The sequence below is a fragment of the Psammomys obesus genome, unplaced genomic scaffold (genome assembly GCF_907164565.1).
Source record: "Psammomys obesus unplaced genomic scaffold, mPsaObe1.curated_primary_1811, whole genome shotgun sequence".
NCBI lineage: Eukaryota > Metazoa > Chordata > Mammalia > Rodentia > Muridae > Psammomys > Psammomys obesus.
In genome coordinates, this window is record NW_026585504.1 from 65,121,949 (window position 1) to 65,142,253 (window position 20,305).

The following is a 20,305-nucleotide window of genomic DNA, read 5'->3' on the forward strand; positions in this document are numbered from 1 at the left end:
GAAGAGAAGAGCATTGAGTATCTTGCAGCTGGAAGTACACATTGTGATCAGCCAAATATGGATGCTGGGAACTGAGTTTAGGTTCTCCGAAGGAGCAGTGTGTGCTCTTAACCACGAGGCATCTCTCCAGACCAGAGGTCAAGCTTCATGCAGCCATGTTTAACTGCAAGCCAGCAATGGAAATTATTTTCAAACATTAACTTCATAATCAGAAGGACAAAGAAAACCGTCCTGCTTTCAGGCTGCCCCCGGCACATGACTTCTATAGTACAGTGGTGATTTATTTACCAGAGTCAGAAAAGGAAAACAAAACAAAACAAACAAGCAAGCAAGCAACCCCCCCCATAAAGTATAATGTAATTAAATGGCCAGAAATAAACTTCCTGTGGATTGGGGTGGGAGAGACAAGGAAGAGACCGTGGAATTTGATTTCTTTAAAAAAAAAAAAAGTTATCTGAATTATCTCTTCCTCTAGACATGTCTTGTTTTATAAAATGTTTGTAATCTCATGGTAGAAACTGGAAGAATTTAAAAGCAAATTACAACAGCGCCTAACTACTAAGGCCTAGCTCTAACCACACCTTCAGCAGCGTCTTCCATTCCCTCCAGCAGGGCTCTGCTAGATATATATTACATGAAAGGCCTCATCTCTCAGCCCCTGTCTCCCCAAGATTCCTGAACACTAGGCCAGGAAACACTCCATTAGAACTGTTCCTTTCAGTAACATTCTAAAACTGTCTCCTAAAACAACAACAACAACAAAAAGCCCGGAAGGCCAGAGAATTTGGTTAGACAAACTCTAGAAATGTGAAGAGTGTCCATTCCCTTCTCACTATTAACTCCAGTATGAACTCTTACCCACAAAATCAAGCCTTGGCTACGGAGAAATGAAGACCTGAAAATAATAAATAAATAAATAATCAAACAAACAAACAAATAAATAAATAAGGGAACAGGCAATTTACAAGGAGGATTAGGGTGGAAATGGATTTTGCTAAATTTAAAACACCCCTGCCCTTTCTTGAAATAATGATTTATATTCTTGGAGTCCACAAGAGAGTAATTGGATATGTGTGACTCAGGCTGGAATTTTAGGTATTTTGCCTAAAGGCTATTAACAAATAGTGCCACTGAGAGAAAAGTCATGAAGTTAGAATAACAAGCCTCACTCACAGGATGGCTAAAACTGGCCTTGTAATCCGGTCATAACAAATGATACCATACTTACAACCACACATGCTAAGGTCGGAACCAAGAGCCAGTTTGTAGCTCAGTGGTCAAGCGTTTGTCTATCATGTGGGAAGGCCTCAGTTGATCTTGAGCATCAAAACACCAGGAAAAAGAAACTGACCAATTGGAGTTGTCAATCAGTGGCCATGAATAAGTGGGATCAGTTGAATAAGCTGTGTGGGAAGAGAGAAACAACCTTCAGTGGGGCCTTTGAAAACCGAAGATGGAAGGAAAACTCAAAAAGTCTTGGGCTAAAGTCTTCAGAAGGCCTGGTGAGATGGCTCTGCTTGGAAGTGCTTACTTACAGTGCAAGAATGCAGACCCTTGCTCTTGCCTGAAGCCCACGTTTAAAAGCCACACACAGCAGGAAGTGCCTGTGCGCTCAGCTCAGCTCAGCTTTTGGGGAGGAGAGGCTGGAGAATCCTTGGGGGTGGCCCCGTGCCTAACAGAACCAGCGAGTTACTGATCCTAAGAATCTCTCACTTCACAAGAGCTAGCATCAACCTCTGATAGGCAAGTGCACACACGGCACATGCACACGCGTGTGTACACACATGGGACGGTGCAGATAAGACAGGACAGGCGCATACACAGTCCCAATGGCAGCGTTCGGGCCAGGTAGTGAAAGACAGGTTGCTGGGGTTTAATATTTATTTTTATTATTTGTGGGGTGTGTGTGTGTGTGTGTGTCTGTGTGTCTGTGTGTGTCTGTGTCTGTATGTGTGAGCATGTCCACAGAAGCCATAAGAGGGTGTGAGATCTGGAACTGGAGTTACAGAAAGTGTGAGCCACCGGCTGTGCGTTTACTACACGAGCAGCTAGCAATCTTTACCCCTGAGCCATTTCCCCAGCCAGCAAGACAGGTCTGACATCATCCAGTACGAGGACCGTGTGGACTCCCTTCTGTGCTGAATCTGAAAGGTGGTCACTCAGCTTCACTTTGACAGTCCCCCTCAAGAATTTTCAGCTTCTCTATGATGAATGTTAATACACAGAAATTTTACTTTATATCCTGTCATCAAGCTTAACTTAGTGCTATGTTGTCTCCCTTTTAAGACTCACACTATAGGTTAAGATAGCTCAGTCATGTCAATGGTTGAATGCCAAGCATAAGAGCATGAGTCCAATTCCCAGCATACATTTAATAATAATAATAATAATAATAATAATAATAATATAATATAATAATAACAACAATAATAATACCTAGGTATGAGAGCTCATGCCTGTAATCTCAGCAAAGTGGGGCAGAGACAGGCAGATCCATGGGGCTAATTGGCCAGGCAACCAAGCTTACTTGGTAAATAGCTGGCCATCCAGTTGGCAATGTCTAGAACTAACAATAGAAATAAATAATCCTGATACAATCTAAACAGTGGGAGTACCATATAAAATTCTCTATTTCCTTTTCAAAGGAAAAAAAAGTCGACTACAAGATGTTAGCTGAACACCTGTTACATTCAGCTCTATCCCGGCCATTTTTCATATAACAAAAAAGTAACGCTAGGTACTGACAGCATTTGCACAATCCAAATTAAGGTATATGATACAGTCTCAGGGTTGAATGGATGGAAACCCAGATGTGATGAAGAATCTGTATAAAAGATGGGGAGCAAGAAGCTTGGGATGATGTTTGGGATGAATAAGACTTACTGATTTTCAATATGGAGACTAGTAAGAAAGGAAGTGAGCAGAGGTGCAATGGGTGAGTGGGAGGAGGCCACAGCTAGAAAGAGAAACAGATTTTCAGTGTAACATATCTAGCCCCCTCAGCCTGCTCTGACGATGACTTCCCTGAGTATTTATTTGATAAGCCAACCTTTTGAGATGTTACAAAGACCTGAGGGAGTTAGGACTGGAGAGCTGACTCTACAACATGATTACTGTGAAAACATGGGACCTGAACTCAGATCCCACAACCCACATACAAGCCAGGCCTGGGCTCACACACCTGTAACTCAGCACTGGAGGACAGGTACTACAGCTTGCTGCTAGTCAACCAGTCTAATTCCAAGGTCAGTGAGAGAGATTTTATTTCATAAAGTAGATATAGTGGGAGCATTGGTGGAAAACTACTGATGCTGAGATATTGCAGTCACATGTACACTAGTGGGCACACACACTCTCAGACATTCCTGCCCACAGGTACACACACACACACACACACACACCACACACTTGAGGAGTAATGTAATAACATTTCTCAGTTGACAACTGCAGGTATCAGGTGACTTTCCTAGATCACCAATTTCCTTTTTTCCTGGGAATGGGAACAGCGGAAAGGGATAAAGGTATGTTTCAGATAAGCATGACTTCAAATACATTTTAAATGATTTCTTGAAGCAAATGTTCCCTAAAGCAAACACATTACTGTGTGCATGTCTTATCCAAATTGGGAACTTGCACTGATTTGTAACATCAAAGAATTCCTCTTTTACCTGGTACAGCTGACGCTACTCGTGTTTCTTTCATCTCTCTCTCTCTCTCTCCCCATCCCTCCCTCCCTCCATCCTAGAATTGCTTTGACACAAGGACCCACACAAGCTAGACTGGCTTGGAACTCACTGTATAGCTTAGATTGATCTTGAACTTGCAATCCTCTGACCTTTGCGTCCTGTGGGATTAGAGGCAACATCACTACATCAGAATTGTGCAGCGCTGGCATCAGAACAGGCAAGCACCCTTCGCACTGAGTCATACCCCCAGCCCCCCTACTTCAAAAGTGACAAGGCAGAGTCAAATAATACAAGTGAGTAGGTTTGACTAGAGCACTGGGCTCCTAATTAGCCAGTGAGTCTCAGCTTCCACAAGAGACTGAAGAGGTGGTGCCGGACAGTGCCATCTCCCTTCACAGGGACTGTAACCTCAGTGTGGCATTAACAAGGGCACAGAGGTCACACTGAGGTTACAGTCCCAGCACTGACTTTTTTGTTGTACCATGCTGTGCTCAAAACTCCTGTGCAAACTTAAACATTACTCAATAGAATGGTTTCCTAGAAAACCTTTTGACAGTGGCCCCAGACTCTGACCTCACTCTGCAGCCCATCACCCGCCAGAGTGATGTTTTATTTCCTCTGGAATGTTCAGGCCAGGAGACAGCTCCAGAGTCATGCCAAGGGAATTCATGAAGACAGTAGCTGCTTTTAAGATAGGAAACTGCCGCTTTCAACTCTTAGTAGTTTTCTGTAGCTAAAACTTCTCTTTGGCTTCATCATTCACACCTCCTATTGACCTACCCAGATGACTGGCAAAACAAATATAGATGGTTAATACTTCTGCATCGTTTTTTATTTGTGCAATGGCTCTGGAAGATCCCTTACCACCTTATTGCAATGTGATCATTGCTGGAACACAGGTTGGGAGCTTGCAGGATTCCTGATAATCCAGGCAGCTTTACATATGGGGAAAATCTTGGATTTTCATCTATGACTTACCATTATTGGGTATCCAGGGAAGGTGCTGCCTGAGAAGAAAGCAGGCCACTTGGACAGAATCTGACCGTGAACTCAGCCATGCTTTGCAACCCTCCAGCTGCTCCTTCTGTGCTGACACCTCAAGTGCCCTCTATCAACAACTGAGTAAATGTACCAAGTTCTCTGTGATCTTTGACCCAGATAATTTTTCCAGGGTTATTTATAAGGTCTAATCGTAATATTCACTACACACTGGGGCACAGTAAAAACTCTGGAGGGAAGAAATTCTATTTTGTATTTTCTCTTCCTGAGAGACCCAAATATTCCTCTCCCATATGCTCGGTAAAGGTGGAAACCAAAAACCTTCTCGGGTCTCTGCTCATGGAACGATCTGGAAGTGTGGAAGGAAAGAAAGCTGCTTCTTTAGGGCTAGGAGATGGCTCCGTGGGGAAGACGCTGGCAGTGCAAGCTGAGTTATAATCCACAGGGTCCATGTAAAACTTGGCATGTCGGAGCACACAGCTGTGACTCTAGCACTTAAACGCAGAGACAGGGGGATTCTCTGTGACCAGCCAGTCTGGCCTAAGCAACAAACTTCAGGGTTAGTGAGACCCAGTCTTAATAAATCAAATGGAAAGCTACTGATAAAGACATCCGTTGTCAACCGATGGCCTCCGTGTGCGCACACACAGCTGACTGCGCCTGCACATTCCCCCCTACGACCCCCCACACCTAAGCACCCTTTCAAGTTCAGTCACGCTACAAAGAGATAGTGAGAGCTAGAGCCTAACAACCACTTTCTTTACAAAAATCACTCCCGAACCCCTACACTTCTACACTCATGAGAACAAAAATAATTGCAAACTTTTTATTAAAGTTAAACAAAAATCCATTATAAATTAGCCCTTTCATTTCTCCTTCTAAGTTAAAAGGGGTATTTTATCATCTCTCACTGCAAGCACACTGCCACGCCCATCAACTGCATTTACATCAACTGGGCCATCCTGCTTGGAGTTTTCCTTTCAGCTGCTTGGGGAATGTTTCTAATCTTTATTTTCCCAAATAAATCTACGAGATGCCTTTTGCTTGGGGCTCTTTAATTTAAAATAAATTACATTAGGCTCCTGGCTGTTATATTGATAAGTATGAGTCTAAATATAATGAGGGCAGAGAAAGATGAAATATCTTCAGATTGGTGATATGTGTCTCCGGTGCCCCCAACCCTGTTATTTCAGAGCTATAAGGTATTTTGAGACTATTTCTTCAACATAAATTTATTTAAACTAGACATCTAGACATATATTTCTTTGTGTATATATGTGTGTGAATGTACATTTACTTGTGTGTGTTCGTCCATGTGCATATGCATGTGCGTGCATGCGTGCGTGCGTGCGTGCGTGTGTGTGTGTGTGTGTGTGTGTGTGTGTAGTGAGACCAAAAGACAACCTCAGTTGTGGCTCCTCAGGCACCATCCACCTTGTTTTTAGGGACAGGTTCCCTCACGAGGCTGGAACGCACTGAGTAGATGAGGCTGGCTGGCCACTGAGCCTCAGGGACCCACCTGCCTGGTCTACAGTGGAACTGCAAAGGCATGTCATCATTCCCAGTCTTTTCATGTGGATTCTTGGTTCTGAGCCAAGGTCTTCGTGCTTGGCTGGCAAGATCTTTACCAGCGGAATCATCCCCTCAACCCCCACCAGGGCACTTAAAGTCATCCGTGAGCCTTTTCTATAATATATCTCAATGGAAGTTTTTGTACCTAAAAACCCATCAGTAAATGGGCATATTTTCTTAGTTTCAGTAGAAGGCACATTCATAATTCCATAGGTTAATCTAGCAACTCTGTCTATGCTATGCTTTGTTAGATTAAATATAAATAAAACTAGACCTGACTTTCTCATCCTTGGCATAGTCAAGCTCTAAAATACTTTCTTGGCCCCAAAGTAGCTGTATTCAAACACTAGGTACCCCCTAAACAAACAGGCAAGGAGACCACATACAAGTCACCCAAAATAATTCTGCTGAGAACCAGGGAAGGCATAATATGTCTTCCTGAGGGGCTTCAAAAACATGAAGGCTGATCACGCCCTTACTGCTCAGAGTGGACTCAGCAGTGGACATTAAGTAACCCCTTGGTGTATGGCCTAACCTGTCATCTTCTTTAGGATTGTCCAGGGGTGACATCAGGAATAACAACTGAGGAATGAGCCAACGCCCTGGTTCATTCTCCTTTGTGCTGGGCAGATGGTGTGGCTTAGAGGCCAGACCCTTTATCTTGGTTGGGGACTTGGAATGGCCTGCCTCTCTCAAACCATCCATGGTGGGTGATTGGGGGAAGGCCATTGATGGCTGTCCAGTAGGAGGCATGGCTCTTGCACTTTAGCGAGAGCATAGCTATGATTTGTAAATTTAGCCCCTGGGTTGAGAGGAGGAGAAACAATAGATAGCTCACTACCCTCATCTCCTGTTGTTTGGGGGAGGGATCCAGGGGCTTCTAGAGAGCTGGCATAGGGTACGATTTTGCTCTCATTGCTGTTGGAAATCTCTGAATTCTGCCTCAGCTACACATCTAACTCCTTGGAGATAGCCTATTTATCTCTAGAAGGGATTTGAACAAGCTACAGTTCTTATTTTATTCTGTGTCCACTGTTACGGACTCATGCCGAGTAAGTTTGCTTGTTGCCAATTAAGATTCCCCACCAAGTGTAGGTCTATGATTATAGCAGCGGCAAGGCATTTAATACTCATGTCTCCTTAGTATACATCAATTAACCCCATGAGCAAAGAGGCACACTAACTCTTGAAGAGGTTGAATAATAATATCCTGAGAGCCAAGACACATGGGCTGAAAACCTCAGACTCTGGGAGAGTCAGAGCCTGATGCCACAAGGATCAGCCTTTGTTTGTAGCTGTCCGACTCCAAGCCCACTTTTTCAAGAAGGTGCTACAACGGTGCTTCTTCTCATTGCTTCCAACAGACAATTTTAATTCTATTTTAGACACACAGACAGAGAGACACACACCCATGCATACATACAGATACTAAACAAAGACTTTATAATAACTTTAAAAGTTATTTTCAAATTTTATTTTACATTTAAACATTTTTTATGTAAACGCATTTTTTTAAGAAATCATTTTCACATACTGTGTGTGTGTGTGTGTGTGTGTGTGTGTGTGTGTGTGTACCATTACGGACCTATGTATGTTTGAAGACAAATTATGAGAATCAGAATTCTCCCTGCACTGTGTGGGTCCCAGAGATGGAACTCTGGTCATGAAGCTTGAAGACAAGCACCTTTACCCACTGAGAGGGCCCAAACACGGAGTTCTGCTGTGTCAGGGAAATCACTCTTTCCTCAAAGTAACTGCTTTAGAAGTATGGATGCCAAATATTCTGTTGGAAAATGTAAACACATTATCACAGGTACAAAGAGCGTGGATGAATATCAGAACGGGGGTCATTTTATTTCAGTCTTCATTCGCTTTGAATCCAGAGAATGGAAGCAATTTATATTAATTCTAAATATTCTTTTCTTTTAGAATAAGGATCACAGTTAAACAAAGGCAAAGTAGAGCTTCTATTTTTCAAGAATTTTGGACATGGTAAAATCATTTGATGAGGCAAGTATGGTGGAGCACGCCTGTCATCCCAGCCCTCGGGGAGGCAGAGGCAGGAAGATCTCCATGAGTTCAAGGCCAGCCTGGTCTATAAAGCAAGCCCAGGACAGCCAAGGCTACACAGAGAAACCCTGTCTTGAAAAACAAAAACCAAACAAAAAATCATCTGCTGCCTGTAAGGGAGAAGCCTCAGGGATCTTCCACCAGGTTCTAGACGTGCTGTTCAACTAAGTGCTGCACTTTTTCTGGCAGTGCAGGAACTGTGCCCCATGAGAAGCTGCAGTTAAGTACTTTCCCAAGGTAAACAGTTTGTGATCCATATGTTATAGATTCTTGACATTAGTTATCGAGGCTTCAGCTGCCCTTCTGAAGGATGAGGATGGGGAAACAAAACGAAAAAACAAAACAACAAAACACCCTAGAGTTTCAGTCTGGGGAGATGACTCATTCAGTAATCGCCAGAAGCTGTGTTAAAAGGCCGGGTATGGGCGTGGCACATGCGTCTGCACCCTCAGCTCTGCAGAAGCGGAGACCAGGACATCCCTGGGGCTCACGGGCTTAACAGCGCAGCCCAATTGAGCATTTCCAGGCCAGTGAGAGAGCCTGTCTCAAAGAACAAGACTGACAGCATCTAAGGACTACTGGCTGAGATGTACACACACACACACACACACACACACACACACACACACAAATACAAACACACACACACATACACACAGAGAGAGAAAGAGAGAGACAGATTGGTTCTTGCTTTCTTGACAAAAAATTTTTGTCAACAATTTAGACTCATCACACTCATTACGCCTCACCGTCAAGCCATCTGGCCCACTGACATTAGGGTGAAATATATGAAAGAAGATTCATTTTATATGTTATAAATTTAGGTCTCTAAACTAATATACCATTTCCTAAGATATGATTGGATGGGGGGGCTAGTTTTTGCATACGTAGGAATGAGACATGTGTGTATGTTGGTCATGGAAGCTCGAGGTTGACACTGAGTATCTTCCTCAGCTGTTTCCCCCTTATACATGAATGACGCATGTGAACAAGGCTCAGGGCCCTAAGAAATTCTGAAATGTCAACGTTTACAACTAGATGTCCCCCAGTACTTTTCAATCTAGTTGGTCACAGTCTGTTTTCGTAAAATATCTGCAGTGACCAGGTATTGGTATTTCTGGTCTATACTTAGAACATGTGCAATTTACTGAAAACATTGGTTCTCTTCAGGGGAGGAAGATATCAATGCCCGCTGGTAAAGAGTAGGAAACTGGATTGTCACAATATATGTGTTCCTGGCAAGTGGTAAGTGACAGTCCAGGATTATCTTAAACACCATGAAATGCACAGGGCAACCTGATGCCTATGACATGACAACGGAGATTCTAGCTTCAACAGTGGCTTGTTTACATACTTAAATGATTATGAACTTGATTATGCATTTTCTCTTGTTTTAAAAATCATCGACCAACCCAACAGGGGAGACAGAGTTTATTTAGTTTATACTTCCATGTGGTTGATCACTGAGGGAAGTCGGGACAAGAACTCAAAGCAGGAACCTGGAGTCAGGGACAGTAGCAGAGACTGAGAAGGAACACTTTCTGGCTGGCTTCCAGGCTCACAATCAATAACTATTCATTTTTTTTGGGGGGGGGGAGTAATTTTTTTATTTATTACAATTTATTCACTTTGAATCCCAGCTGTAGTCCCCTCCCTCAGCCCCTCTCAGTCCTGCCCTCCCTTCCTCTTCTCCTCCCATGGCCCTCCCCCAGTCCACTGATAGGGGAGGTCCTCCTCCCTTTCCATCTGACCCTAGCCTATCAGGTCTCATCAGGACTGGCTGCATTGTCTTCCTCTGTGGCCTGGTAAGGCTGCTCCCCACTAAGGGAGAGGTGATCAAAGAGCCAGCAACTAAGTTCATGTCAGAGACAGTCCCTGTTCTAGGCAACCCACTTGAAGACTGAGCTGCCATGGGCTACATCTGTGCAGGGGTCCTAGGTTATCTCCATGCATGGTCCTTGTTTGAAGTGTCAGTCTCAGAAAATATCCCTTGGACCAGAATTTTTGGTTCTGTCACTCTCCTTGTGGAGCTCCAGACCCCTCCAGGTCTTTCTATCTCCCCTTTCCAAAGATTCCCTGCACTCTACCCAAAGTTTGGCTATGAGTCTCAGCATTTGCTTTAATACCCTGCTGGGTAGAGTCTTTCAGAGGCCCTCGGTGGTAGGTGTCCTGCTCCCTGTCTTCTTCTGCCTCTCGTGTCCATCCAGTTTCCCTTTCAGAATGAGGACTGAGCATCTTACCCAGGGTCAGCCAGGGGTGCCCTGTCTAAAATGTGACCCTCTCACATCAATCAGCAATCAAGACAATACCCTATAAATGTGCCTACAGGACAATCTGGTGAAAGCAATTTCTCACTTAAGATTCCCTCTCCCCAGGTTACTCCCAGTTGGTGTCAAGCTGACAAAAACTAACCAGCATACTTGGTGAACTTTAGTCTATAGGGGGGCATCTGGCTCTCTCTAAAGATGGTCATCTAATTTATAATGGTCATTCAGACTTCCTTATTCTCTGTGTGTGTGTGAGAGAGAGAGAGAGAAAGAGAGAGAGAGAGAGAGAGAGAGAGAGAGAAGAAGAGAGAGGTCAACCAACCTCACAAGTTATTCTTCAGCTTCTGTCTACCTAGAATGTTGAGACATGATCTCTCACTGGAAAGAGGGGTTCAGTGAGCACCAAAGGCAATTTGTCTCTGCCTCCCCAAGACTGCGATCACAAGCACAACATACCCATTTTTTATGTAGGTGATTGGGACCAAACTCAGGTCCTTCTGCTTGTATAGCAAGAATAATTCCAGCCTTAACTCTTTATTTCTTACAATAGCTTTAATGTCTCCAATGTGACTTATAAAATCCATGGTGAATTCCTTCAATATTTTCTGGTGATTTATTGGAAATCTGTTAACTCTTTTTTGATTAGTTATTTATACTAAATTCTTCCAAGTTTTATATGATCCATATTACATAGTATCATCACACAAGATTTAAGTATTATCAAATGACTAGAATAAAAGAGTTTGTTAAAGTATATATTACCATAAATACAACGTACTATATTACACCCCCCCCCCAAGTTCTGGTTCTGATGTTTCTCACAGTAAGGGAATAAACTACAATGTTAGCTATATTGAAGCTTCTTTTTACAGATAAGAAACTCCATCTTAGTATTAGTCATTTGCTAGTTTTAATAAGCTAAGACAAAAGTCTCCCATCATTTTTAGTCTCCTCCTATTTTCACAGCTGTGAAGCCATGCCATTGCCACTTTTCCATACATATTCACAAGTGGCATGAAAGGATAATTTTATGCCATGAATATTTATGAGTTCAATTTGTAATTTCCAACTGTCTATGAATTTTAAACTCTTAATTTGAGGCTACAAATGGATAAAGATTTTTATCAAATATAGGAGATATTTTCACTATTCTTTATTATGATTTTTCTTCTCAATCACTGATATTTAGCCAAATTAGAAATAGTAGAGCTTACAAAAATCATCACATACAAAAATCACTTCCATCTTAAAGTCAAGTTTCCATATCAGAACAAATTAAGGCACAAGAAATCAAGACTGTGGTTCGACATTAATGAATATACACTTTATGTGGTTTTTTAAGGATTTTATTTTTAATTCTGGTTAGGCATGAGTCGTGTATGCACATCGGTGAAATGAGTACAGTAATCACAGAGGCCAGATTAAGTATGTTGGGGCTCCTGAAGCAGGAGTTACAGGAGCTTGTGAGATGCCCAGTGTGGATGCGGGGACCTCACTCAAGTCCTCTGTACAAGCAGTAATTGCTGAGCAATTTCTCCACTCCCTATCATTTTTTCTTTTTTATTTATTATTTTTTATATTAATTAGCGTTTATTTATTTTGTATCTTAGCTGTAGCCCCCTCCCTCATTCCCTCCCAATCCCACCCCCCTCCCTTATCTCTCCTTCCTGCCCCTCTCTAAGTCCACTGATTGGGGAGGTCCTCCTCCCCTTCCATCTGATCTGATCCTAGCTTATCAGGTCTCTTCAGGGCTGGCTACAATGTCCTCTTCTGTGGCCTAGCAAGGCTGCTCCTCCCTCGGGGCTGGGGGCGGGGGGTGTCAAAGAGCCAGCCATTGAAGCCATCCATTTTTAAAAGTCAAGTAGAATAGTACATAGTAAAATAAGACTTCATTATATATTTAGGAGGGTTTAGATTTAGTTGTAGATTCTGATTCTATCCTTTTCTTTATATAAAGCCACAAATGACAAATGTTTTCCTTTTAACAAAGGATTTGCTGGTACTAAAGAGATTGGACTTAAATGTCTGCTATTGTCAGTTGACTGTGTTTGAGCTCCACAAATTCCCTTGTAATTTCATATCTCAGATAGAAGACAGGACTATTTCTATAATACATTAAGCAGGATCCCAAAATAACCCAGCTACATTGACGATGATTACAGTACTTTTTCCTGTCATGGCAGATGGTTATGAGACAAGTAAAACCTAAATACTAGTAACTACCTCCATGAAGGTAAGGAAAGTCTTTGTAAACATTTTTCTGTGGGTATATATGCCTGTGCACATGTTTATCTGTACTCTACATATGTGTGCGCATAGAGGCCACATCAAGTACCATTCCTTGAGTGCCCTTCAGCTCACTGTTTGAGACAGGGTCTTTCACTGGCCTGGAAATCTCCAATTAAATATACTCAAGAACTTGACTTAACATAGTTTATGTAAAATTTTAGTGCATCAGATAAGATGAGGAGCCAAAATAAAGAGCCCATCCCCTCCCATGATAATTGTAGCAATCACCAATCAATGGTACAATGAGCACAGGGGTCTACACCTTAAGGAAGGGCTTATCTAATTTCAGACACTCCAGTTAGGCTCATGCACACAAGGTTAACTCAAGCTCCTGCACACAGCACAGAGTCTATGTGATTCCTGAGGAAATAATTCACAAAGCCTGACCATCACCAGAAAGAACTTTCTGTACCATATCCTGACACTCATGCTGTCTTCAAACAAAATTATGATGTCACCATAGACCATGATAAACCCTCCCACTTCGAGTCAGTCAGGTCAGGGTAGGTTTGTAAACTACAATCAACTGTAATAGTATGTAGAAATCTACTCGCGGTCTTCATTTTCTTTTTCATGACACCCTTTTCCATTTCCTCATTGGTACTCACCTTCCACTGTTATTCAGAATGGGGAAATTATGAGACCCTCTGACATCATACCTGAGGCTTTACCGCTTCAAAAAGAAAACAGGAGGGCTTGCACACAAAACTCTGTGCTCTTAGCATGCCTGAAATGAGATTTTAACTCAGCCATACCTGAGACCAATAATTTTTATTAGCCATCCAAGGAAGGCAAGAAAAATATAACCCTGTTCTATGCATGTTTTTACTGGTTCAAAAAGAGGGCAAACCATTAGTCCTTCATGGTGATTTGTATAAGTTATATTTTAATACTTAATGTCCAAATTAAACTCAAAATTTTCTTTTAGCAAAAGTCAACCATTATTGTTGGTGTATGTTATTTCTCTTGAAATACAGAGCAAAGAAAATATTCTATACACGGAGTTTAAAGGTAATTTTACACGTGTTATAGATAAGTTTTAAAATATGCTTTCAAATAGATCTATAGAAAAATACAATTTAAAAAAACCACAACTATTAACACAGTTGCTGGTTTTACTTAAGCTCTAGTTTACCAAAAAGAAAAAAACAAGTAAGTACAAAGGTTATAGCTTCCCCAAACAAATCTAGTAAGTGTTGTAATGAGCTAATAAACAGCCGAGTGGTGGACTGGAGGCCTGATTCCATGGTTAGTGTTCACTGTACAGATCTGGCTCCCCAGAAAACCCACGTCAATGTCTGGTGGGTGTGCCAGCCTGCCTAGAACTCCGGTTTAGACAGAGGAGCCTCACAGTAAGCTGCTTAATGAGACTGGCCAAATTCTTGGTTTGCCCCAGAGACCCTGCCTCAAAGAATGAGGTGGAAGAGCAATGATTCCTAGCATCAACCGGAGACACCTGCATGCGCAACGAAGCATGTGCAAGCAAAAACATGGATAGATGCATGCAAACCACATACATGCACAGACTTTAAAAATGAAGAAAAGAAAAATGAAAGAAACTGATATCTCCATTCAGATTAATTATTACCAGTGTGTTCTGGACATGACCGGACAGCCACCCTTATGAACCTAAAGTAGCTGTGGTTACCTACAGAAGACCCACAGAAGATCAAGCCAGCCAACATTCTGACATAGAAGGGAAGGGCTCTCGAGCTCCCACCCCTAGCTGAGGAGCTACTGACAGCTGATGGTTTCCAGGAGAAGCAGATTAAATTTCCTTCAAGGGTGTGGCCCCCTGGCAGGCTACCATGTGCCAATGGATGGTCCCACACCCACAAGTATATGGGCAGTACAAATTGGACTTGGTGGATTATAAAACATATTTTTAAAAGGAACAGGAAAGAAGAAGATGATGAGAGCCGTGATAGGGTGGAGAGGTTAAAGATGGATTGGGGGAGGAATTAGACAAGGGAATGAAGAGTGAATGTGATCAAAATACATTAAGGTATACATGTGAAATTATCAATTAATAAAAAAAATTTAAATAAACAAACTTATGGGTCAACTGAAACATTCTCCCAGTAGTATTTTTATGGATGGAACCAGATGTTTATATTATTATGACCAAAGATCATGGAGGAGCTGAACAAAGAGGTATACAGCACTTTATCCCAAATTATACCTACTTCTGTAGGTTGAATTTTGAGGCTAGTACAGAGAAAGCCCTGCCATCCAAGAGGTAAAAATGCACACATAAAAAAATGACTGCAGGAGCTTCTTTCCCCTTTTCCCTTGGGACAAGGGATGTTGACAGGACAATTCTCATGAGGTATGAAACATGTAATAATGGACTTATAAATGTATTTCAAAGTTCAAGAGCTTCAGCAATTGTAGGAAAAGGAACTGAAATGTCATCATGGAACCTGCAAAAGACACACACACACACACACAGGCCCCTAGAAAACCAACTAATGAGATCACAGATGCCTTTCCAATCTCCTTCCCAAGGCTCCCCAGAATGACTAACTGACTTGGATGCTTCACTTACATGCTACCAATTTCCATTCCAGGTGTTTGGACAAATGTCTCGGATTATTTTCCTAACCTAGAGTCAGAGCCCACCATCTAAAGCAAAATCTCAGCATGAAATTATATTGCAGAGAAGCTTTTTCCCAGAAAAACCTTCTCTCATGAAGAACCAGAAAGCTGGCAACTTTTTACCAAAGAGAAGCTTCATTGAAGTTAGGAGAGAATTTTCGTCTACTTTCTGCCATGTTCTAAGTTTGCCACATGGTGTTCCTACCTGCTTGCCCTGGACAAATTGTCGACCTGAGGACAGAGTCTCAGCTGTTTTCTTTGCTTTAATTGTAAAATACCATTCTCTAAGTTAAGGCTTCATTTTAAAAATAAAATATTTTAATATATTCTCTTCAAATTTCTTACATTTCAGCAATATATTTTGATTATATTATTTTCTTCCTGTAGCCTTTTTTCACTGCCCAAAATTTTTATGTAACTCTAGATACACAGAAGTATAAATTTGGTATACAAATCAAACTCTACTGATAATAAATTATAAACAAACATGTTTTAAAGCTATATTTTATAAAATATAATACATGTATAAATATACCATTTATTAAAGATTAAAGAAAATTTAAAAACTAATGAGATGGATATGTATGTTTATTTTTGCATAAGCAATTAAGTCTTGACTGTAAGAAACAAATCATCTTCAACATTTTTCATTATCAGCTGATACTTTGATTTCATAATTGTCAATTTTGCGAATACTACTTAGTATAAATGCGTAGTACAAAAAGGCAGAAGTATGTCTAGGGCTATTACAGAAACTGCTGAAATTTCTGTCCTAATCACACGCTAAAATTAACTGGCAGGTTATTTTATGAAACTCAAGTTAGCAACTTAAACGGCAATTTAAAAAATTAAACATTCCATCATGATATAGTCCAAGGATATATTAATTTGTTACATCCATGCTGTGGGAAGTAGGAAAATATTAATTTATTTTGTTCCCTGCAATGAAACCACCATGTTTCTCTAAGACCATAAAAATGTAATGTGCAATGAAGACCCTAAAATCAGGACACACAATACCCTGGAACCAGAGCCATGTCTTAGGCAGCGTTCAGCATGGTAGCACAGCTTGACACACTGAAAAGTATGCAGTGTGCTCAGAGCAAAGCCTGCAGCATAGGTGCACGCTGCCAAAATTGCCTCAGAATCATCGCTTGTTTGATTTCTGAATCAATTTCTGGTCACTGAACATTCAGACACCTGGCCCTGTTTCCAATTGTTTGTGCAACGTGAACCCCCCTGGGATTGTGGCTGACAGTTCAGGAAAGCCAGTTTCTCCTAACATCTGGTGATCTTGCACACACAGGTGGTTCTGGAACCAGGAAAAAGGAGGTGCATTTAATCAACTTCCCTGTTCCGTGATCAAGCCTACTTACACGAAGTAAGCACACAAGTTAGAATGCTTGCCTTGAATGTCCGAGGACAGGGTTCAAAGCTCAGCACTGTACAAATGACACAGTTTTTAAAATTCCACAGCTATGGAGCCAAGAAAGATAGTGTGAATCAACTCACCGCCAGAGACTTCTGTGCTGCTCCCTGAGCTGGGTCAGCAGGTGTTCAATGCATTTATTAGAGTCCATGTATTCCTGCACAAACAGCAAGAGGGATAAAATCTCACTCGAGATACATGCTTCTTCACTGGGAATTACACGTGAAGTTTTCAAAACAATACTGAGGTGTTTATTTTGGTGACATTAGCTTATTTCATCAATTTACCATATGAAATACAAGGCCACTAAAAATTAAATTCATTGTAGCCTGTGGAGATGGTTTGCTGGGTAAATGAGGTAATGGGTTCAACTCCCAGAATCCATGTTTAAAGAAATAAATTCAGCTGTGGTGATCTGTGCTCATAAGCCTGGCTCTGGGGAGATGGAGAGAGATCTCTGTATCCTGCTGCTCAGCCAACACAGAATTGGTGACAGGCCTGTCCCAAAACAAAGTGATGGACCCTGAAGAAGATAACTGAGGTTGTCTTCTGGCATTCATGTGTGCGCACATCTGCCCGGAAATTCATCACAACAGTCACTATGCTCTAGGACGACATCTCTGCCTCTCGAGTAGAGTAACTGTTTTCCAGAAGGTAATCCTTTCACCCGCTTCCCCAGTTCTCGAAGCCTGGGCCTCTATGCTTCACACGTGGCACCATTTGCACATGGTATCACTTCTCTTCCTCATGGGATATAGATTCTATAGGCAAACTTCCAAAGTGTATTTGGGCTTTTTGATTCAGTGAGAAACTCCTCTGACTCACAAAAAAGTCAGTGTTTCACACTCATGAGCACTGGCGTTCATGTGTCCTACTGCAAAACATAGGAAGTCATGCCCTTAGAAATACTATGTGTATTTGGAGGCCTTGGTTTTACTGGCCTTGGGATAGTAAGAATAAACTGTATGGAACATTTTATATGGGTATCATATTCTTTAGATCCATTCACTTTCCACCTTCTACTCATATATACATGTGACTTGCAGCTATGTTTGTGTGAGTTTAGTAAAGTAAGGTGCCTCTTGTTCTATGAAGATGTGATGCAAATGAGGACGTATTTTATCCAAAATATGATGACTCCATTTGTTGAATATTGCATGACTGTAGCTATGCGGGTTTAGCTTCAGGTCTGTTACACTGCTCTACCCATCTGTCTGTGCCAGTGCTGCTGTGCTTTTGTCACTGTGGCTAGGAACTGTATTGAACCTATAGATCACTTTGGCAGTAAGACATTTTCATGTTATCAGTTCTGCCAGTCCACAAAAATGTGATGTCTTTCCATCTTCTAGTAGCTTCTTGGATATTCCTTCTCTTCAAGCTTTCAGCATAGAGATCTTCCCTTCCGTTTGTGTGTGTGTGTGTGTGTGTGTGTGTGTGTGTGTGTTTGAGAGAGAGAGATTATATTAGAAAAAAGATAATGAGAGGGGAAGAAGTGACCAAGAGGAAAGGGGAAATGAAAGCTGGCAGGACATGTGACATGACAGTAAGCTTGTAGGGAAAAAAGAACCAGGAAGAGAAAGACATTGGGATGGGGAAGGAAGGTGAGGGAGGAGAACAAATTAGAACTATGTCTAATGAGACAAGTGTTTGATATGCCAAAATGAAGCCCATTACCCTGTTATTTTAATGGCTGTTAGAGATTTATTTTTCAGTTATGTGCATGTGTGTGGAGGAGTATGTGCAGGTGAGCGCAGTGTCTGCCGAGGCCAGAAAACAATGATGGATCCCCTGAAACCAGTCGTGGACAGTGTCCTCCCCCTGTTGGAGGTGGTGGGTGCCAACCTCAGGGTCTCTGCAAAGGCAGGTGTTTTTAACCACTGAGTCATCTTGCTAGCTCCAAACCCAGTACTTTGTATGCCACTTTAAAATTATGATAAACTCATTTGTGTGAATAAAGTTGTCTTTTAAAAAACTGCCTGAAAAAAAAAGAAAAATTCCTTTCCCACATGAAAATCCTATAGTAAAGTCTCTTGACTATGAAATCGGAATTTAGAATGTTATTTCTGAATACATGGCCCACAGGTGATCGTGCTGCAGTTGCTGACTTGCAAACGTGTAAAATGCTACATGCTGCTGTTTCACTCTGAATATTTTCCCCTCTCCTGCTTGAAGACCTAACCTGAAGTGCTCTGCTTCTCCAGCACACGGGTAGAGACAGAATTGTATTCAGTGATTTCAACATTAAAGGTGTGGGGGAACTGCTGTTTTATTACTACACCTTTTGGGATTTACGAGGGGCTTTGGTTAATATTGATATTCCTCTCTCTGAAGTAAAGATTCATTATTAAATTACATAATCTATAATAATCTATCACTTCTTCAGGGATATTCACTTCATCGGAAGATGGTTACAGCGAAGAGTTCAGCTGAAGCCACTAGAAGATTCCAGGCCTGAGCCCCTGACCTTGGATCTACCCACGGAGACATGAAGGTGCCTTACTACCTTTCCAAAAACGTTTTAGCACATAAAACTGATGCATTTTCAGGGTGTGATAAGTCTCTGTAAACATTTATTACTTAGCTATTACAGGTCTGCAGCAGATAATCGGGTCATATGCCTGATGAACCACTCTGCCTTTTTCAGATGACCACAGAGTCATCCTTAAATCAACAGTCTCAACCTGTTTCTCATACCCCCCTTGGAGTCCCATGGTGGTCTGAATAAAAATGACCTCCAACGGCCCATAAGGAGCAGCATATTAGAAGGTATGGCCTTGGAGAAAGTGGTCACTGGGCAGGCTTTGAGGTCTCAGATGCTCAAGCTAGACCTAGTGTGGCTCAGTCTTTTCTGACTGCCTGCAGATCAAGATGTAGAACTCTCTGCTCCTTCTCCAGCACCATGTCTGCCTGCGGGCCACCACACTTCCTGCCATGATGGTAATGGACTAAACCTCTGAACTGTAAGTCAGCCCCAATTAAATGTTTTCCTTATAAGAGTTGGCATTGTCATGGTGTCTCTTCACAGCAATAAAGCCCTAAATAAGACAGGTCACATACCAGATATCCTGTATATCAGATTTATACATATACGTTATGATTTATGATAGTATAAAAATTACAGTTAAGAAGTAGCAATGAAATAATTTTTGTTTTGAGGTCTCCACAATACAAGAAACTATATGAAATGGTCACAGCATTAGGAAGGTTGAGAAGCACTCCCGTAAATAAAATATTGGGAGTTTTGAAATTGAAGCAGAGAAGAGACCCTGGCGTACACATGTTTATTGCTGCCAAGATATGAAATCATAACAAATTCCCACTAGTAGATGAAAGGATAAAGAAAATGTTACACACACACACACACACACACACACACACACACACACACACACACA

General features: G+C 41.6%; 1 protein-coding gene across 4 annotated transcripts in view; it reads right to left on the minus strand.

Annotated features, from left to right (window-relative positions):
* Nckap5 (NCK associated protein 5) overlaps nt 1-20,305 on the minus strand; it is a 698,576-nt gene that overhangs the window by 520,106 nt on the left and 158,165 nt on the right. For all 4 annotated transcript variants that reach the window (XM_055602004.1, XM_055601990.1, XM_055601996.1 and 1 more), the window contains exon 2: nt 16,994-17,067. In XM_055602004.1, coding sequence (XP_055457979.1) covers nt 16,994-17,067 — 74 coding nt within the window. The remainder of the gene's footprint in view (nt 1-16,993; nt 17,068-20,305) is intronic.